Source organism: Ananas comosus, linkage group 3 (assembly GCF_001540865.1).
Source record: "Ananas comosus cultivar F153 linkage group 3, ASM154086v1, whole genome shotgun sequence".
NCBI classification, from domain to species: Eukaryota; Viridiplantae; Streptophyta; class Magnoliopsida; order Poales; family Bromeliaceae; genus Ananas; species Ananas comosus.
The window spans coordinates 12,034,723-12,055,872 of record NC_033623.1 but is presented as its reverse complement, the minus strand read 5'-3'; the positions used below and the strand labels follow the sequence as shown (position 1 = coordinate 12,055,872).

Sequence of the window (21,150 nt, the reverse complement as noted above, 5' to 3'; positions counted from 1 at the left end):
CTCGGCTACCAACCACCAAGTTCTTTGCCACTTGCTCTAGGGACGGTTGGTAGCAACTGTACCTTTGTTACTAACGCTGCAGTACAATGTACTACCAAGTTGTCTGTTTTATATTAATTATATCCTAGATGCTGTACTAATATATATTCTAGAAGCCAATGTTGTCACATAAGCGTGTGTTTGTATATTCAGATCTCTCTGCATGAAGTTGTTCATCTTGTCAATCTGCAAGCGCTGACATTTGGTGGCGACTGGCGAAGTTGAAGATCAGAACGCAGAGAGTGATTGGAATCATACGGGCTGTTAGAACTGGCCCTGACTTCGTGTACAATGCAAGATCACATCTTTGTCCCCTACCAAGACGAAGTTGAGATTGGATGTACAGCAGGAGCTCGTGACCTTCGGCCTTTTACAAAGCACTAACACAAACACACCCTAAGTCCTTTTGCCTTCTATGGCCATGAATGGTTCAAAGAGGTATGTCTTCAATTCAGTCATTATGCTACTGTATGCACAATCATCTTTCAAAAACAATAATTCGATATACTCGGAACAGTATAGTTGAAATGGTGATAAAACGAATGTGTTTGTGCTGGCTTCGTCGGAGACTCCACCTAAAGGAAGTAGAAGTCGGCAAACTCAGCTTTTGCGCTACCGAGTTCGATATATGCTCGTCTAGAACGAAGTCGGCCGAAATGTGCGTATCGCTGCCGATTTCAGTGAGTAGGAGTCGGTGAAATTACTTGATTCGCCCCCGACTTCACCTCACTTTTTTTAACTCTCCTCATTCTCCACAAATTAGCTCTCTCTCAAAATATTAAGGTTTCTCTAGAATTATTCTGAGATGGGTCATCTCAAGATGGGATTGAACGAAGAGATTTTCCCATCATCACTTTAAAAAAAGGTGCGTACAAAATCTCTGTGCTTCTATATTTGGCCATCATCATGTTAGTAACCTTGTCATGTGAACAGTGCGTGCTTAGTGCTTGATAAAATGCCCGATGGAGATAACGCTGCTCATTTAAACAACAATTTTCCATGAAATGTTATATACATATATGACGCTGCTGAAGATAACAACATGTGTTGGCTCAAAGAGCCAACAGTATTGGAAGGGAAAATTGTACAGCGTAAAGAGTAAAGAAAAAAAAGAGTCAGGAGGAGGTATAATAGTGTTTTTTACAGAATAATTGTTTCCACTTTTACTTGGTAATGATAAACCAGGGAATTTTACATTTTTTGCTTTATTGTGCATGACACCAATAACTAGAATGGGGATCACATTTACACACACAATGTGGTCAAAACAACCTAGCTCTAGGTAGCTAGGAAACTTAAAGAAAATTGTTCTTTACTTGCATTTTCCACTGACTTGATGTTGCACAACACCTCATGTTTAAAAATCATATATAAAACCTACAATAAACAGCTCTGTAAACTCTTAAGATAGCCAATTAACTTTTGATCATCAGTTTATATCCAACCGTATATTTGGGTTTCTATGCATAGGTTCAATTGTATTACCTGCATGGTCCGAACTTGTTGATTGGGCGACATTTTGTTTTGCAAACTTATATGTACTTGTGGATGTTTATTGTTGGTTGCAACGTTAAATTCTCTGACTAGTGAAACCGCAACCGAACCAACGATTAGCCTATATTTTGCTCTTTCAAAAGTCGCCATTTACCATTCTGTTTGAATCTTTAAGCGATCTTTAATTTGTTCATTTGTTTGCCAATTCCCATTTTCATGTGACAAGGCACAAGTGATGAACAAAACAGCCTCAGTTGCTTACTTTTGTTGAACAATTGCCGCCGAAAGAAGAAGTTCCCATGTGCTAGATCTATAGCATGGTCAGTGATCATAAGCGTCAGGATTGAGCATGGCCCAAATTCTGATAGGTTACTCTTTAGAATCATATGGGGCTTATTATGAATCATTAGAGCCAGAGTCCAAATGAAGTTTTATTTCCTCTCATCTGCACACAACTGTGTAAAGTTAAAGAATTTTACATAAATTCAAAATTGAAAACAATGACCGTAAAATTGAAATGTAAGTTAGTTATATTACTCACAGCAAATGAAAGGGCTTGCATACAAATATTTATCCTAATTGAGAAATTCCACTGATTTTAGAACTGCTTGATGCGTAGGGAATGAAACGCTAAAGTATATGGCTTACAGTAGAGGCGTAGATTTAAGACTTGCGTGTTAGAACTTTATTTTTTATCTTCAGAACTTAGGCCTTGCATTATTAAACATGACCTTGATATCATATACTACAGAAGCTACAAATGCATACGAAAAAATTTAACCGATAGGGTTCGGCCGCCGCTACCTCTTTACTATGCAAGAATTTTGATTATATTTGGCTGTAGCAACACGTACAGCTAATGATCACTGTGAAGATACCACAAAAATGTTTGGTAAAGGTGATGCCTACTCCCCCTAGCTATAATTAACTATCTTTGTCCATATTTTGTATCCCTTCACATGGGTGTATCCATGAGGATAGCATTATTAAGTTTAGAACTAAACTAGAATAACACTAGAGCACAAAAAACGAATTAGGAGGAAAAGGAGTTGGTTATGTTCTCCTTTCTTTCTATATATTCTTCCTTTTTCAATTGCATGGTTGTAGGTGAAGTGTCACATACAATAGGAGACTTATTAGATATAGTTGATATGCATCAAGTTTGCGGTTAAGAGTAGGGAATTTATATATTTTTGATGCTCTTCCTATGTATGCATGGGTTTTAGGTTAACTGCCCGCCGTTGACACAACTAATGATGGGGCCTTTAAGAACCAATTTCCATGACCTAATGTTGAAATTACAAGGAATCAGGTTGCGTCGCGGTATATACTAACCGCCCACTTGTTGGCCGATTGAAAAGGAAAATCTTAGGGCAGCAAATTTGGCGAATTTTTTTCGGTACTTAATGGTGAGGCTTTTTTCTTTCTCTGTACTTAGGGATATAACTAACCAACCATAAATGAATAGGGAGAACACAAACCATAGTTTAATACTCTGTTTATGCTGATTGGTCTTTTGTACAGGCTTTATTTACGCAGATACATTATTAATTTCAACTATGAATAGTAAGTCAGTTGTAATTAATAAATTAGAGTACACCCAAGGCTTAGGGCTCGTGGTTGGTACCCTTGGTGCTGGCACGAGAGGTCATGGGTTTGAATCTCAGTTTTAGGAATTTTAGAGTCCTAAATCCTGTTGCTCAAAAAAATGAAAAGGTCAGAAGTAAATGAAGATCTATATCAACGGTCATGTACTTGTCGAGAAAATAAAATCCATAAAGTTACTGTTACAAATACAATTTAGCTTGCAACTTAATTAGCAAATCATTCCTAATGCATCAACTCATGAATGAACAAATTTAGAACACTAATTTGTAACTAGTTAGTTTTGTTTGACATCATAAGTACTGTAGAAAACTATGAGCTCCATATTTAGCAACTTATCCAATGTCTTGTGAGAAATAGAGTCCAAGTCCACACAGCACCTTTTTGTCCTTCCAAATTAAAGCTTTTCTTTTTAACTTTTACTTCAATTTATTTGGTATTAAATCCCAGATAAAACCTTTTGAGAGAAGTTGGGTACTTGGAGATCGGATCCATCGAAGCCTCTCTACTTCATTTTGTCCTCCCTTGTCACCAACTTTGCTCAAAAAGTCCCCTTTTTCTCCATTTTTCACCTTATGAGAAATGCGGGCCCATAATAAAATTTAGGATTAATTTCATACGGGTCCCTACAAATATAGTGAATTACAAATATAATCCTACAAAGTTCAATTTTCATATATTGTCTCTGCAAAAATCCTGATGTTTTCAAATATGTCCTTGTCNAATATAGTGAATTACAAATATATTCCTACAAAGTTCAATTTTCATATATTGTCTCTGTAAAAATCCTGATGTTTTCAAATATGTCCTTGTCTTTAGGATCCGTTAGAAAAAATTAATTAACTATAGATAAAATACTTAACCCTATTAGTTAATGAAGTGAATTGACCTTTTCACCCATCTTAATTAATAGTTGGGACTTTTGTAGGGACGTATTTGAAATGACAAAAAGGTCATTTCATTTATAAAATAAACACGGTAACAAACTAGAAAGATATATTTGAAAATATTAGGTCTTTTGTAGGGACAATATATAAAAATTAAACTTTTGTAGAGATAAATTTGCAATTCATTTTATTTGCAGGACCTGTATAAAATTAACCCTATGTAATTTAAAGGTCAGATGAGTATATGATGCCCTTTAGTCAATGGTGACGATTCCTTCTTGATCTTTTTTTTTTAATTACTTTTATTATTATTATTATTATTATTATTTTGGATTACTAGCTATAGGGGAAAAAACAGAGCGTAAATGGTTACCAAAACCAACAAAAGCCTATAATAATTGGAGAGTGCGACCTCTCTCCGACAAGGCATAATAATAACGAACACGGGTTAGGAGAATCATGAAACCTGCCAACCTCACTCTCTTTGCATATCTGGACAGAAGAGAAAAATCTCTCTCTTTTCTCTCTCCTCCTCTCTCGTTTTCTTTTGTTCATTATTTAGTTAAATAATGTTTTATTGTGGGACAAGGGAGAAGAGACCGAGTATATAAAGGGGTTCATGCTCCTTTACTTATATTCAAAAGTTGTGGCATGCACTATTGAGTTGCTGCATTTGGTGCGCAAGGCACTAGCTAGTTAGTTAATTGGTGGTATATAGAGGGAAGAGAGAGAGAGAGAGAGAGAGATGGGCATGTACTCTTCTTATCTCATCTTATGGCTAAGCTTATTGATGTCATGTTGTGCTCCACTAAGCTTAGCAATCCACCAACACAAGCGTTGGCCAATCGGAGGATCCACTAGGTTCTACGACTTCAAGGTCTCTCTCTCTCTCTCTCTCTCTCTCTCTCTCTCTCATCTTGGAATGTTTTCTTGGCTTGTTAAATGTATGTGAGCCATTTCAACACTCCCTCTACCTGCGCGAAAAAAAATTATTATTTTTAAAAATTTATCTATGGTGCTATTTTAACTGCGTAACACATTGGAGTGCAGGCGAGGGTGTGGATTGAGTATTGTAGAATTGGATAACGCTTACGAATTTTTTTGTCCCCTTTTTTTGTTTTCCTTTCCTTTTGGTTTTGTTTTTTTTTGACATTTTTCCTATTGGTTTTTCTTTTCTCTAAGGCTTTACTGTCTTACTTCATATAGCTAAATTCATTTGATAAATGAATGAAGCAGGTAGCGCGCTATCTTTTTCTAAAAATGGGGACTCACTTTACTCCGAAAGTTTGAAAACAATTTCATTTAGTTGTGTTGAGTTGTGTTGAATATAAAAATAATTAAAAATCGTACTCTTATTACTTAATCGTTTCGAGAATAACAATTGTTTTCACATTGTTTAATATGATATCAAAATAGCAGATTCTCTAATAACCTAAGCTTTTGCAAAATAATAGTTGTTTCATATCAGCGATCATACGTAACACAGTTGGTTAAGAATTTGCTTGTTGTTCCTGGAGGTCTCAATTCTTAGCCTTGTTGCGTCACATTTTATTTCTAAAAATGAATGAGGCGGATAGCTCTCTCTCTCTCTCAAAAAGAAAAGGTGGTACATTTCTTTCTCTTGAAAAATAAGGTTTATAATTAGAGAGAAGTTTTAGAAAAGGAAAAAAGGATAGTCTCGCGCCTGCATAAACTTCAGAAGAATTTAAACTCATTAATTGAATGCTAAAAATGCCATATAAACTATCTAAAACAATTTAATTTACCCTATGACAAAAAGTTCATCTCTGATAGAGAGTTACAGATGATGGTCTCAAATTCCGCTAAAGTTGATATGAGTTTTATAATAAAAGAAGCACAAGCCAATATTTTCTTAGTTAAAAAAGGAAAAAAAAAAAACTTAACTTGCATGGTTTAGCCAATGGTGTTCTTTCTAGACCTAAAAGTAAGAGAATCTATGGCCTTAATAATTAAGTTTTTGTGAGGTGTATATATATATATATATATATATATGAGTCGCCTTTTTTAAACTGGCCCAATGTAATCCATGCATGACACGGTGGAAAATGTTGAAGCAATAATTTGCCCTGGACCTAGCTAGGCATGAGCTAAAATTTTCATGCGTAAATAAATACCATTTATGGGCCCAACTATCTTTTTTTTTGGAGAGATAGGTAACACACTACCCGTTTCATTTATTTTATTAAAGAATAAACTTAGCTGGAAATGTGAATCAATTAGGATTCGAACTTAGGACCTCGTATACCAACTATCAAGTCCTTTGTCACTTGCTCTATGTGCCCAATTATCCAAATTATTTTATACCATAGTAGTGACTAGTAGTTTCGACCTTCCTATATAGCTCCACACTAGCATAACCAATATTTTTGGTCCTTTGACTAATAAGTAGCGACCATTTTGGTCGCTTGAATAAGAAAAATACTACTGTATATTTACGGATAAGTATAAATCTTATGGCTCTTTTATTATAGGATTCAAAAAACTTTTTTAGATCCTAATATAAAAAAAAAAAAAATTGATAAGACAAGTGAAAAAATACAGGTCTATAGGTGTACAGATAGTATTTTTTTTTGAACAGATTGTAAATCTTACATCTATGTTATAGGTGTATAGATAGTATTTCTTCTTGAATAATAGCAAGTGACTTATTAATTGTGCATGTAATCATTTAGATCCCTTTGATACTTTTTTCCTTCCTCCTGTTTACTAAAAAAGATCTTAAAATAATTGATAGAGAGGGAACTTAATTAAATGTCTATAAATTATTTAGCAGATAAAATATAATATTCTTAAAAAAACATCATTATTATGGCTTTATAATATAGGATTAAAAGCAGCCTACTAGTTTTTTTTATATATTTTAGAGAGAAAGGTAGTATGCTACCTGTTTCGATTATTTTTTTAAAAAATAAACTTAGTTTGGAAACGTGAATCAGTTAGAATTCAAACTTAGAACATGGATACCAACCATCAAGTCTTTTGCCATCAAGCAGCTTACTAGTTATTGCTTGAATAACTTATTCTAATATTCAAATTGGTCCGGGGTGGCGAGATCTCCCATAACTCAATCATTCAACATACATTATTATTATTATTATTATTATTTACACCGGAGGGATAGAGTTATAGAACCTATATATTGTATTTTTTTTCGTTTTGTTGAAGGAAACCTATATTATATACTAGTTTATAAATGATGAATATATATGTGTGGAAAATGTGAAGGTGCAAACGTTGAAGGTGACAAAGCTGTGTAAGACGAGGGACATCGTAACCATCAATGGCATGTACCCAGGCCCCGTCGTGTACGCGCAGGAGGACGATCGCGTCATCGTCAAGGTCACCAACGAGACACCCTACAACGCAACCATCCACTGGTAATTANTGCATGTAATCATTTAGATCCCTTTGATACTTTTTTCCCTCCTCCTGTTTACTAAAAGATCTTAAAATAATTGATTGAGAGGGAGCCTAATTACATGTCTATAAATTATTTAGCAGATAAAATATAATATTCTAAAAAAATTCATCATTATTATGGCTTTACAATATACAATTAAAAGCAGCCTACTATTTTTATTTTATTTTTTTAGAGAGAAAGATAGTATGCTACCCCTTCGATTATTTTTTTTAGAAATAAACTTAGTTGGAAATATGAATCAGCTAGAATTCGAACTTGAGATCTCCAATACCAACCACCAAACCCTTAGCCTCCGTTTGGTTCGGGGTTAAGGAAAAAGTAGCTATTTCAGGGATAGGGTTAAGTTCAGGGTTAAAGTGGGGTTAAAGTTTTTTTGTGTTTGGTCGGAGGTTAGAGTTAGTCTAGAATAATGAAAAATAGTGTTTGGTTGGAGTAGGTGGGATAAAAAGATAATGATTGATAAAGAAGGATAATGATTGGTTGGAGTAGGTGTGATAAGAAAGATAGTGGGTTATTATGAATAGAAAATAGTGTTTGGTTGGAGTTTGGTGGGGTTAGATGGGGTTAGCTAACCCGGAATAATTTATTTGAGGTGGGGTTAGGTGGGATTAGCTAACCCCACTGATTTTTTGGAATGTTTGGGAATAAAATGGGAGTTAAGGGGTTATTCCACCCCTTAACCCCCAACCAAACAAGGGCTTAGCCATCAAGCAGCCTACTAGTTATTGCTGAATAACTTATAATTCTTATATTCAAATTGGTCTGAGATGGCGAGATCTCCCATAACTCAATCATTAAACATACATTATTATTATTATTATTATTATTATTATTATTATTATTTACACCGGAGGGGTAGAGTTATAGAACCTGTATTGTATTTTTTTTATTTTTTGTTGAAGGAAACCTATATTATATACTGAGTTTATAAATGATGAATATATATGTGTGGAAAATGTGAAGGTGCAAACGTTGAAGGTGACGAAGCTGTGTAAGACGAGGGACATCGTAACCATCAATGGCATGTACCCAGGCCCCGTCGTGTACGCGCAGGAGGACGATCGCGTCATCGTCAAGGTCACCAACGAGACACCCTACAACGCAACCATCCACTGGTAATTAATTAATTAATTAATTAACTACTTCATTGTTGATTAATTAACTCAGAAAAATAAATTAACCCCTCGTATCTTAAGTATCTATCTATAGTACGTTGAGTACGCATGTGGTTCATGGCACTGTTTATTTTAAGATAAAAGTGTGAACGAGCGATTCTTGCGCTATCGTATTGCTCTATATAAAACATTTTAATTTAAAAGTTTTTACATGCATTACAATCTAGTTTTAATATATCTGTTAAACGAAGATTCTAATAAAATATATACATATATACAGTTGTTTTGATTGTAGGAAATTGAAAAAAAAAAAACTAAAAGTACAGTTTATGTAAAAAAAAGAAAATTCACAAACTAACATATTTAAATAAAAGAAAATATAGAGATCTAGTTAGTGATAGTACTAAAGTAATACCAGAACAATTCACAAAATCTTAATGTTGGTTATTAATAGCGCCAAATTTATTACTGGTAAAAAAATTTATTGAATCTGATCACTATTTACTAACAGAATTTTGCTGCATTCATAAATCTAATCAATGCATATTTTTCGCCCTTGTGTGTGTTGTGTTGTGTGGATGTGTGTAGGCACGGGGTGCGGCAGCGGCTGTCGTGCTGGTCGGACGGGCCGTCGTACATCACGCAGTGCCCGATCCAGTCAGGGCAGACGTTCACGTACGAGTTCACGCTGTTCCAACAGAAGGGCACGCTGCTGTGGCACGCCCACGTCTCCTGGCTCCGCGGCACTGTCTACGGCGCCATCGTCGTCTACCCCAAGACCGGCGTCCCCTATCCCTTCCCCACCCCCTACGAGGAGCACATCCTCATCCTCGGTACGCGCTTGTTGGATATAAATAGCTTAAGTTTTTAGAGAACAAACGATTGTTTATGCATTTTCTAAACAGTAGTAAGTCGTGTGTTAGGTGAGTATTGGAACAAGGATGTGGTGCAGCTGGAGAAGCAGGTTCTGGCGAGCGGTGGAGCCGCCCCGCCGGCCGACGCATTTCTCATCAACGGCCACCCCGGCCCACGCTACAATTGCTCGGCCCACGGTAATTAGATTATACCCAAAAGCAGAATGAGATTACTAAACCCAAATTAGAGCGAAATCAACACAATTACGTATTGATCCAGATTACTACAAGATCGACGTAGTCCCCGGCAAAACCTACCTCCTGCGGCTTATAAACGCGGCGCTGAACACGGAGCACTTCTTCTCCATTGCGGAGCACAAGATGACCGTCGTCGAGGCCGACGGCGAGTACACGAAGCCGTTCGCGACGGACCACCTGATGCTCGGCCCGGGCCAGACCGCGAACGTGCTCATGACGGCCGACCGGCCCATCGCCAAGTACGAGATGGCCATGGGCCCGTACATGTCGGCCCAGAACGTCACCTTCCAGAACATCTCAGCCGTCGCCTACTTCCAGTACACGGGCGCTGGCGTGGACTCGCTGGGCCTCCCGGCGCAGCTCCCGGCCTTCAACAACAACCTCGTCGTGAAGACGAACATGGACGGCCTCCGCAGCCTCAACGCCCCCGCAAGCCTCCCCCTCGAGATCGACGCCAACCTCCTCTTCACCGTCGGCCTCAACGTCGACAAGTGCGACCGGGCCAAGCCCAACAAGACGTGTCAGGGGCCCAACGGCGGGATCTTCGCGGCGTCGATGAACAACGTGAGCTTCGTAAGGCCCACAATCTCTTTGCTGCAGGCCTACTACAGCAGCATAAACGGTCACTACACTGAGGATTTCCCGGGTGTGCCGTTGAGGGCATATGATTTTGTGCACGGGGCGCCAAATAACATACCCAATGATACGCAGTCCCTGAACGGGACTAAGGTTTATGTTCTCGACTACGGGAGTAGGGTGCAGCTCGTGTTCCAGGACACGGGGACGGTGACCACGGAGAACCATCCGATCCATTTGCATGGGTATAGCTTCTACGTCGTCGGGTACGGGACCGGGAACTACAATCCGTCGACCGCGAAGCTCAACTTGGTCGACCCGCCGTACATGAACACGATCGGCGTCCCGGTCGGGGGATGGGCAGCAATCCGATTCATCGCCGACAATCCAGGTAATTTAGCGATATATGCTGTGGTTCCCATTTGATCTTATTTTTGCTTCTGCTTTTTATCAGGACTAATTAATAAGGAAAACTTTTAATTTGTAGAAATGCTAAAAGAAACTATAAGAGGAATTTTAAAATAACGTCTTTGCTAATACTACTAAATAACAAATTTTTTTCTCAAGTATTTCTTTTTTAAATTTCTCGTCTTTTATATTTCTAATCATCAATTTAATTTGGTGTTGGTGCAGGAGTTTGGTTCGTGCATTGTCACCTAGAGGTTCACATGTCCTGGGGACTCTCCATGGCAATTATTGTGAAGAACGGTCAGGGACCGTTGGAGACTCTACCGCATCCTCCCTCCGACCTACCCCGGTGTTGATGAACGGTAGATGAGAGTTGAAAATGTTACGGGGCTAGTTGTTTGGTCCTTTTCGATCGATTTAATTATTGGGCGTGTTATAATTTGGAGTTTATTTGACTTTTTTCATTCTTTGTTGCAAAATTTCATGTTTGTCGTTAAGTGTATATTGAGCATCTGAAATATAAAAGTCAAAAACGATTCATTAGTTCGCCTTTTTCAATTTTATGCATTGAGATTCCAACAAACCTAACTCCCCACTAACCCTCCATATGGTTGCTGTTATGCGTGTTTTGGAGATGTGTGGAAATTTGTGTCGGCCTAAGCACTAATAAAAGGAACAAAAGACTCTAACTAGCGAATATGAAGTGAAGTTATTGAGACCTCATAACTGCTTAAGATTATTTAAAGCTATACTGTAACTAATATAGGTTACACAATAATGACTAGTAACAAGTTTGAATAATAACATCTCGTGAGAAGATAATTCTCTTGTAACGAATGCTAGGAAAAGCTAGAGGACGCAGATTCCCTGTGGCCCCAGTGTACTGATATGCTAGCTATCTAACGGTCCCCTTTAAAAAGTGAAATTCATTTCACCTTTGATTAAAGTTCAGCATCAAATCGACATACGTAGTGTAACTTTATATGTGGACTGCGACGCACTTGAAGTTCTTCTAGCGTCCGTCCCAGTATGCTCGCATGTGGGAAGCTGATCTAGTAGTTGAGATGCGACTTTGCACTGCAGTCCTTACTGAGCAAGTCCCCAGATCTCATCTGCCAACTGACAGCCCAAGCTTAACATTCCGCTGCGTATGGAGGTTGCAACAAACCATCAACCCACCACACTCCCTTGCAACAAGTCCTTAAAACTGGTAGTTAACTCTCTACAGGCAAACCCCTTTATAAGAAGTGTTGTGGGGATCAACCTTTTCAGTAGGAGAAGAGACCACTACCTTACCTTCCCATGGGAAAGCCTCTTGCTCAAATGAGTATTCCATTTAAGATGCAAATACATTTTATGCTCTCTCTTAGAGAGCATTAGGGTTTCCAATGAAATGCTCATTTGAGCATGGTGCATTCCATGGGAGGAACTCAACATTAGCTGGTGGATCCAACTATGCAAGAGGCACAGATGTGTGAGTACTAATTCCTAGCTCCCCGTTTTAGACAATGCAAAGTTCTCTCATCTGATATCGAAGATTAAACTAATGATGTTGCTTACTACGATTTTCTCGTTCCTGATTTGTTATCTCAAGTGTTCTAGCATAACAACAATGCTAAATAGTACTCAAAAAGTGCAGATTCTGAATAACTCCTTTGGTCCCTCAAATGTTTTATCAAATGCAGCATTTGAATAATGCAACCAAATGTCAGTAAATATACAATGGTACAGAGCTTTTCCATGCTTGAAAATCTATCAACTAAAATATTTCAACCATATTACAAGCCCTTATTCTTGCATCTAAAAGTTTCAATTGAAAATAGTTTCCTGATTCCCAGATGTCACGATTATAACAAGGAAAAGAATGGTTATGAAATTTCCGTTGAAGCAGCCACATTTTCAGGAACAGGGCTTTATGAACAGTGAATGCAGAGGAAACTTGACAATACTCTAGCATTATAAGCAAGTTTTACCAAAAAAGAACATTGGATTTAAAAGAATGACTTTAATGCCACAGTTGATTACCATCAAAATTGTGCAGATTGAGATGCTGTAGACATGTGATGCCAATTTCACATCTTATGGGTTGACTCTCTCAAACATCCAACCTTTGCCGCCATCACTACTTTGTCTGGATCTGAACATCAGCCTCTCATTGCTTTTTAAATTTAGGTAATCGACCTGAGTACACAATAACCAAGAAATAGCAGAAAGTAAGCTATAGGTCCAGCATGAAAATATAACACCAGATAGTTATATTGCAAATAGAATTTTTCCATACCCTCCCCATCCTGAAAAAGCATGTTTTTTTTATAAATATCAATTCGCATAAATTGCATATAATAAGTAAAAAGATCATGATGTAAACAATTTAACTGCTAAAAGACTGGTGTTATTGACGCTCTAACCTGTTCTGGGTCGAAAACCAAGAGGCAGAATGCATCAACTGGGCCAGCAGTTGGATCAAGATGGTTCTCCTTCGCAGTACCTTCATCTATAACTGGAATACCAGGAGCAGGTCCTAAGTATTGCATTCTTGACTTTAAAGAACTCATGAACCAAGCTTTCTCCCTTTGCTGCATTTACAAGGTACTTATGAACCATAAAGTGCAGCCTTTCTAGCCTATGGGCTTGTTTCCTCAAAAAAAAGAAAAAAAAGAGCGTCTCTCTGTGACAATCAAGTAGTTCTTCACGTTCAAAAGGTTTTTTTTTTTTAACTTTTTTGTTTATTAAAGAGATACCTGAACTATGGTGCATTTTGAAAGTACGATATATAGTACAACCAGTTCCAAGATTAAGGCTGTCAAGTTTTATAGAATATAGAAGGAGAAAAACAAGCTAATCTCTAAATGTAGTATTAATCTGAACAGTTGAAATCAAAAAAATATATTAAAAATTCCTATAAGAATTAATATATAGTAGTAATATGTGCGTGGGTCCTTTGCTTTTTTTCTTTTTTCCTATTTAGTGTGAATATGCAATTCCCGTAAGAATTTGACGCCCTGAATTAGCATATTTCCACATTACTTCTCTTTTAGAACTTTTGAAACACAACACCCTTGCCAGAAAGTTCTGAATACATCTTAAACAGTCTAACCTGAAGCTTTGCAGGATCAGAGTTCGACCCATCAATGAAGTCGATCGTTCCATTTATTCGGAACTGCTCCCAGGAGTCGGTGAAGTACCAACATATCTGCAGGGAGCCAGATTTTCATAGATCGAAACACAGAACACAGGTCTACTAAAACTTTTGTAATTTTGTTGAGCACAGGAAGAAGGTACCCGTAATAATCTTAATTTAGTATGCTGTCATAGATTACAACAAGGACTAAGTATGCAAAGTAGGCACATTTGGACCTCTTGGCGCGATAATTGTAAATCGTATTGCAAGCATAGATTAAATGTTATCTTTGGGAACACAACCTAATTTTTTCACTTTAATACCAATAATTGTAGTATCTAAAAAAGCTTCATATATGCTCATAGGAATCTAAAAGAACCACTTTTTAGCAAATAAAAAGATATAGTATAAAGTTGAGAAGCCAAATACCTCTCCAAAGGGGCAATGCTTGATCTCCTCAATCTGTCGAAGTTCCCCAAACAAACACTTAGACGATCACATCAGGGCCATAAATAAGGACAAATAAAAGCGGGGGGTGGAAAAAAAGTTATACCTTATTGCTTCGGACATCTGTGTTGATCTGAATCTTATCACCATTCTCCTGAAACCCTCTACACAAACCGAAACCACCAAACAAACAAAATTATAGTCAAAACTAGTAAATTTCTAAGCATTTACTTAGGAATTGAGCCGAAGATAAGAGCGAGGGAGATGGGAGTCGAAGAACCGGAACCTGAATACCACGGTGCGATTCGAGGGTCTCCCATTAGCTCCGATCGTCGCCTACAAGGGGAGAAATTGGAATCGAGAGAAAGAGAGAGCGAAAGAGAGATGGAGAGAGGGGACGGGGGAGTACGAGTTGGAAGAAGACGGAGTGCTTGAGGTGGGCGTTGGAGTCGAGCGCTTTGCGGAGAAGCGGCTTCCACGAGGACGACGATGGAGAGACGCACCCCGCCATTTTCTTTTCCCCCTTCGTTTTTGGCGGAAGCTCTTTGGGGAATGTGCGAAGAGCCCGAAGGAGACGAAGAATCATTTCACGGATATTGGGTCAACTGGGAACTAATGGGCCTTAACGGGCTGGGTCCAATCATGGTCCGAGTCCATTTGACAGTAACTAATACCAGCTCTTAGGCCTAGGTCTTGTCCAACAACTGGGCTTGGCCAGGTTGGGTCATAATTTGGGCCGAACATAATATAAACACCCTTAAAACCCTCCTAAAAAAAATGTTAACATGACGACAAAGGTTGAACTCGTGACTTCAAGAAAATCGTCGGGGCGGAGTTTGTTTTGGCACTGATACGACGAGATCACCCAAATTTTCATTCATAATTTGTTTCGGCACTGATACGACGAGATCACCCAAATTTTCATTCATAATTGTACGGAGATCGGTACTTTTCTGCTTCCTAACAGCCCGTTGGTACAAATCGAGGTCACGGGCCTCGTAAGATCAAAAGCTTTTAGTCTTTGTGGTTGTATTTCGATCGATGTAACCCAAAATTTATACCACAAAATTTCTCACCAAATAAATAATAAGAAATAAGTTGAAGACCGAATGAGTCGCAAAAAACTAAAGAAAAGGGATTAAAAAGATGCATACAAACGGTTTATGGGAAAAGATGTGATTCATTTCACCTTTCAATCCTAGCAAAGCTAGTTTAGTATCCATCCAATTTGTGGATCGATCAGAAGGTTGATAGATACACAACCGAGAAAATTTCAAAAAACTCCTATATGAAAACATAATTAATAATTAGTAGGGACCTTAAAATTCAAATGTTAAAGCCTAGTAACACATGATGCCAAAATTCATCACCTTGGATTCTTCCAATTGTTTCGAGCCCTTCAATTGCAGATTCTGATGAATGGGAGACAACAAAAAGAGCAAGGACAAGGGGCAACGGCGTCGGCATCGCCTATCATAGGAAACTTTCAATGTTCTAACCACTCATTACACCATCCACGAGCCAATCTTAAGGACAAATTGATCACAAGATCTCTAAGCATTAGGAGACCACTCAAAACCTTCGCATTTAGGCCCCATGAAAATTACACATCACCTGCAATACCCCCATCAAGAAAAGAACTACACAAGGTCTCCCCCCCCCCTCCCCTACCACAACACCCCCCAAAACAAGACACCTGAACATGGTCACCAGAGAGAGCTTAAGTTCACCCCACCACACCAAAAAGATCACACATTAATTTGAATAAATAAATGAATTTTTGTATAATTTAATGGAATTTCTCTATCCAACAGTACAATTAACTCCCCGCTCGCCCTTGCCCGCCACTCATTTTTAGGCGACGGGGGCCGCTTTACATTTACTTTGTCAAATATGTTTGTTATTAAGGGGGGGGAAACAGGGAAAAGGGAAAAAAAAGGAACACCAAACTCCTGCATAAACCTACACTGCACAAATCTACATAGAGACCCAAAATCCATTGAGGTCGTCAAGATCTCGAAGGACCACCGGGTTTTACGTACAATTCGGGACCATGTACAATCAAACAGGAGCACCAAGCCATGTGACGATTTGTACGGTATAATTTATCACCACTTGGACCAGTGTCAACTTCAGCAATAAGCGCTTTTGCTGAAAAGGAGAACGCCCCAGTGCCTTTAACACAGCCATGTGAGTCTGCCTACGGATCACGACTTGGGAGTAATAAGATCACAGGTGCAGAGGTAACCCGCAATTCTGGAACGATCTGATCCGTCCATCCCAACCAGCTGTAACTATAACCCGGCCCCATGCATGCGAAGCACTTTGGCAAGAAGCCTGTAGGAACTTATACTGCAACCTATCCAGAGTAGACGCAGTGATCGAGTCGGAGGGGAGCTTCTCCTCAGGCCAAGTAGCGGAGCCCCTCGGGAGGAAACCTGCGAAATACTCGTGGCTCAGAGTGAAATTACCAGAGCCCACAAGCGAATCTTCTGAAATCACGTTTAGGCCCCTGAAGATATCTTTCAGTGATGAGCCATTCCAGGGTATCGCAACTGATGCGTTGCTGGAGAAGAAGCGCTCGCAAGACCATGTGCTCTTCGCATGGGTCATTGTGGGCCCATCTTGGTTTTCATGGTTCCATATGTATATGTTGGAGTCCTCACTGGCGGAAATAATGTGGTGGCCGTCAGGAGTGAATGATGCGGAAATTTGGCTCGAAGAACTTTTGATTCCTGATGATTAGGGAGTGAGTGACAAATGAAGTGTTAAGATTGGATGGTTAAAGGGCAATTTTATAGACTATAATTATGATATTCACGAGGGGTTTACATGTATACCTTTGTACTTGCACACTATCTCAACCCCATCGAGGATTCGGATTTTTGAGTCGGCAGAAGTTACCAAGAGTTTTTTTGGATCGGTTGGGCAGAACTGGACACCAAATGCAAGAACAACAAAAATTAGATTATTCACAATGAAAAAAAAAAAAGATATAAATTATATGGGAGAGAAATATAAGTCACGGAAAAGGTTGAAGTTTTGCAGAAAGCTACCTGAAACCCAGTGATCCTTTTATGCGGAGACTTCTTTCTTCCTTGTAGAGACAACTGAGCTTCTAGCTGCAGATGATTATCTGAACCAATCCAAAAAAACTACTTGTGTAAGTATCAACATGCAGAAACAGACAAGAAGTGCAAACCAGCTTAATAATATAAGACAAATCGAAGCGCCAAGTTGGGGGGGGAAAAATTCATTCATCATCGATCCTAACTGCCAATAAACTGATCTGAACAATCATTAATTAGCTGTGCACTACCACACAGCATTTGAGGAATGGTAGTAGAAAGGAATCGGGGGAAAAATAACTTCTGAAGAGATTGTCGGCATAAGGTAGAGTAATTACCTAGCCAGTTGCTTGTATGTAGATAAAGTGCATTATCAAATTATGTGCCATATTCTTAGAGATTAGGCATGCTTGGAAAAAAAGTTAGCAGCATTTTACATGAAAAAGGATGTCACTTCAGATAAAATTGCACGAAACCAGGCTACACATTGAGCACTCAACTATATTGAATCTTATCCAAAAGAAGCAACTTTTATATATGCAAGGAAAAAAAAAACAAGAACTTTGCAGAAGAAACATTAAAAAACAAATTGTGTACCTGATGCATCATAAAAGCGGCAATTCCCTGTGATGGTACCAACCACTATTCCCTGCAAGAAACAAGAAGAAAAATCTATTCACTCTCTGAAAGTTCAATAAAAATGAAACTACAATCGGGAATAGTGAAAAAGCATACCTTCCCATCCTGACGGTAACATACTGCAGTGATTATTTCTTTAATATCAGTCCAGTCGACGACATGGCATTGGGGAATTTCCCAGATACGTACTTTCCCGTCAACGGAACCACTAACAAAATAATTTTCGTTGGTAGGATCAAACTGAACAGAAGTCACTGCGTAATAAAGGAGAAAATTTTAATCAACACCATTAGAACAAATTAAAGGAAGCAACTAATCAAATCCAAGAACAGAAACAAACTGTGAAATGATCAAGGAATACAATTTGCCTACCATAATTACAATGGGAAAAAACATTGAGGCAGCTAGTACATCCAATTTGCCACAAGCGGACCGTCTTATCTATGGATGATGACAGTAGACGCTGCAGAGAGCATTTATCGACATTTAGATAAAACTTCAACTATGAACAACAAATGAACGGCAAAAAGAAAATTTCAAATGCTAACCTTATCTTTTGACCATGAAAGATCCAAGACATCCCCAACATGTCCGCGAAACTCATGCAACGGTTCATGAGATATCCGGAAGACGTTGGATGGAATTACAACACAAGCTGAATCTGTACTTCTTTTCGCGTTCTTGGTCTTGCCCTTTTTCTCACTATTAGCATGCAGAGGAGCTAATTCAGAATTTTCATTCACAGTAAAGTAAATGCACGCCGGATCGTCCTCAGGAATGCAACAATCATCTGACGGTTCACATTCCATCACACGCCATACCCTTACAACTCCATCTTCGCCCCCGGTGGCTAAAAGCGCACCTTCTGGGCTAAACTTCATGGTCAAAATCGCACCGTCGTGGGCTTTGATATCTTGCCTCTTGTAGACCGCGGAGAATTCTTTCGATTTCTTCTTATATGTTCGGACTTTAACTCTTTCAACCTTTACACCACTGCTCTGATCAAATTCCGAAAATCTCGACTTATTCTCAATCTTTTCTTTATCTACAACAGAAGCTCCAATGCCCAATCTCCTCAACCACCCCGTCCTTCTCCTGCCCACGGTCTTCTCGGAGTTGTTCAATGTACTACTACTATCATCCCTGCGCATAAGCTGTTGAATGAAGGAAGAAGAACCGAAATTTTTTTCAAACTCGGCAACAGTTATTGTTCGATTAGAACCAACTTCGCGTAGGCTTCTCACGTCACCATCCTTACCTAACTCATCAACAAGAAATACCGTGCCATCATTTAGATTCTTGATTCTACACTCAAAATTCTCCTCTGAGACTCCGTCACCAGACGTGCTCGGCGTCTCAGTGGACCAGCTAGATATCGAAGAAGAGCCATTATCCGAAGAAGAGCTTCTAAGAACAGCTCCATCATCAGACATTATCCTCTCAATATCCGGCACAATTTCATCATCTCGCAGGAGCTCGCTGTCAAAACCAGAACCGGACTTGCCGGGAGCATAACTCAGATCCATACCCATCAATCTGACAAACTTATCGCGCCGGTCCCGCACGCTGTCGAGATTGTTCATCCAAACTCGGTATCCGACGGAACACTCCTCTGAGGAGGAGGACGAAAATTGCTTCTCCGGGCTACCGGGGCACGAGCCAGAGGAGGACGAGATATCCTCCATTGAGTCGAAGAACAGATCCTCCTCATCCTCTTCCCCTTCGAACACGTAGCGGCGAGCCATGGCGGTCTCACTTCAAAACAATGGAAAGAGAGAGAAACTCATTTGAGGAAACAGGTCCAGTATTGTACTTATTATTATAAACAACAAGCAAGGGCTTGTAGATTGTCTCCACAGCAACAGGGAGGGTCAGGGGATAAACAAATGAGCAAATCTAACTCATTCAATGAGCAAATCTCCCAAATCCAGTAGCCCAAGATCACAACGCAGGTCCCAATTTTGGAAGGGAATGAACCTAGTCCTAGGAAAGCACTGGCTTGTAATTAAATAAAAATTAAAGAGGCCGACTACGTCGAATCCCTGGGGCGAAAACCCCAATCACCTCCACCGATTAAGGAGAGGGGAGAAGAAGCAGCACAGGCCCAGATCTCGAGGAATACGAGATGCCCATTAGAGGAAAACGCGAGGAAACTAATATAAAACGAGAAAGACGCGATTTTTGAACAATAAAAATCACTACTTTTTAAGAGAGGACGCGATTTTGGCCCATAAAAATCACAACTTTTCAAGCGGAGGATGTTAAGCAAAGAGGGGGAAGTGGGGGAATGCTCACCTCGAATCGAAGCGAGCTCTATCGTTTCAAAGCGAGGGGATCTACTGGGGCTCGGATTCACAACACACGACGCCTTTTTCTTCGCCTTTGATGAGAACAGAGAACACCTCCTCTTCCCCCCTCTCTCTCTCTCTCTCTCTCTCTCTCTCTTTGATTGAGAGAACCGGGTCTAAACAATTCAACAATAAAAGGGACTAAAAAATTGGGGACTTAAAACCCAACGAATTAAAAAAAAAAAAAGAAAAAAAGAAAAAAAAAAGGGAGTGAGAGAGAGAGGGAACCGCGATTTTGGGGATCGCAGTGGAGAAGGGAACGAGATTTGGAGAAATGCTTGCTTTAAAAAAAAAAAAAAATCTTATTTTTATTTGTAATTTTACTTTATTTTTTTACTCTCTTTTTATCTCATCCTCTTCTTCCCTACAACGCTGCAGAGGGGCTGCCTCTGCACTGCTGCTATACTTTGCCCGGCGCCCTCGTGCCTGACAAAATGACTGAAATACCCCTACTTCTTCTGATACTTTTCGTGACCCAGGTGCACCACATAATCGTAGACCCGGCAATCGGATCCTTCCGAGGCGAGCGGTTTACGGATCTCGTGGTGAACCAGGTCTATCACTCTGGGGTCGTCTTTTTTGGCCCGGTCGTTTGCTTTACTTGGTCTCACTCTCACCGCTACCGAAAAAACACGGCGAAGCCGAATTGGTCAACGTCAACATAGATGAACGGTGTTTGATGCTTGATCACCTACTGTGGGCTTGTGCGATACAGTGTACGCACTTTTCACGGTTGAGGTTTCCACTAGACCTGCTAACCCGCCAACCCGAATTCGACCCGAATTCTCGTTTTGAATTTAAAACTTTCTCATTTTCATTGAGTGTGTAATTAGCACCCTACATATCGTA

At 39.3% G+C, this 21,150-nt stretch overlaps 3 protein-coding genes and 1 long non-coding RNA gene across 5 annotated transcripts; 2 read left to right on the top strand and 2 right to left on the bottom strand.

Moving 5' to 3' along the window:
* On the top strand, positions 309 to 2,071 carry LOC109707277. Its single transcript, XR_002215452.1, has 3 exons — positions 309 to 477; positions 557 to 904; positions 1,760 to 2,071. It is a non-coding gene; the product is annotated as an uncharacterized LOC109707277 (long non-coding RNA).
* LOC109707276 (laccase-6) lies at positions 4,249 to 11,182 on the top strand. Of its 2 annotated transcripts, none has more exons than XM_020228430.1 (6): positions 4,249 to 4,902; positions 8,431 to 8,582; positions 9,171 to 9,415; positions 9,506 to 9,634; positions 9,717 to 10,661; positions 10,904 to 11,182. In XM_020228430.1, exons 1-6 carry the CDS (start codon positions 4,771 to 4,773, stop codon positions 11,032 to 11,034), a joined length of 1,734 nt encoding a protein of 577 aa, XP_020084019.1. In that variant the 5' UTR covers positions 4,249 to 4,770; the 3' UTR covers positions 11,035 to 11,182. The 2 variants fall into 2 exon arrangements, with proteins under 2 accessions (XP_020084019.1, XP_020084020.1); XM_020228431.1 differs by lacking the exon at positions 8,431 to 8,582 and adding an exon at positions 7,272 to 7,423.
* On the bottom strand, positions 12,302 to 15,877 carry LOC109707539 (pyridoxine/pyridoxamine 5'-phosphate oxidase 2). The gene is made up of 8 exons (XM_020228866.1): positions 15,617 to 15,877; positions 14,656 to 15,530; positions 14,533 to 14,582; positions 14,353 to 14,410; positions 14,229 to 14,261; positions 13,776 to 13,871; positions 13,087 to 13,254; positions 12,302 to 12,859 (listed from the first exon to the last, which is right to left on the bottom strand). Exons 2-8 carry the CDS (start codon positions 14,830 to 14,832, stop codon positions 12,758 to 12,760), a joined length of 684 nt encoding a protein of 227 aa, XP_020084455.1. The 5' UTR covers positions 14,833 to 15,530; positions 15,617 to 15,877; the 3' UTR covers positions 12,302 to 12,757.
* LOC109707538 (WD repeat-containing protein 44-like) lies at positions 16,002 to 20,373 on the bottom strand. The gene is made up of 8 exons (XM_020228865.1): positions 20,249 to 20,373; positions 18,502 to 19,708; positions 18,326 to 18,416; positions 18,050 to 18,207; positions 17,912 to 17,963; positions 17,303 to 17,382; positions 17,087 to 17,180; positions 16,002 to 16,981 (listed from the first exon to the last, which is right to left on the bottom strand). The coding sequence occupies exons 2-8, from the start codon at positions 19,696 to 19,698 to the stop codon at positions 16,476 to 16,478; spliced, it is 2,178 nt and encodes a 725-aa protein (XP_020084454.1). The 5' UTR covers positions 19,699 to 19,708; positions 20,249 to 20,373; the 3' UTR covers positions 16,002 to 16,475.

Coding starts and splice junctions, on each gene's coding strand:
- LOC109707276 (XM_020228430.1), top strand. CDS start 4,771: ATGGGCATGTACTCTTCTTATCTCATCTTATGGCTAAGCTTATTGATG. Junction 4,903..8,430: donor CTAGGTTCTACGACTTCAAG/GTCTCTCTCTCT, acceptor GAAAATGTGAAG/GTGCAAACGTTGAAGGTGAC. Junction 9,416..9,505: donor GGAGCACATCCTCATCCTCG/GTACGCGCTTGT, acceptor GTCGTGTGTTAG/GTGAGTATTGGAACAAGGAT.
- LOC109707539 (XM_020228866.1), bottom strand. CDS start 14,832: ATGATTCTTCGTCTCCTTCGGGCTCTTCGCACATTCCCCAAAGAGCTT. Junction 14,583..14,655: donor ACTCCGTCTTCTTCCAACTC/GTACTCCCCCGT, acceptor CTCCCCTTGTAG/GCGACGATCGGAGCTAATGG. Junction 12,860..13,086: donor TGGTTTTCGACCCAGAACAG/GTTAGAGCGTCA, acceptor TTGTGTACTCAG/GTCGATTACCTAAATTTAAA.
- LOC109707538 (XM_020228865.1), bottom strand. CDS start 19,698: ATGGCTCGCCGCTACGTGTTCGAAGGGGAAGAGGATGAGGAGGATCTG. Junction 17,181..17,302: donor AAAGGATCACTGGGTTTCAG/GTAGCTTTCTGC, acceptor TTTGGTGTCCAG/TTCTGCCCAACCGATCCAAA. Junction 16,982..17,086: donor GATAGTGTGCAAGTACAAAG/GTATACATGTAA, acceptor CCTAATCATCAG/GAATCAAAAGTTCTTCGAGC.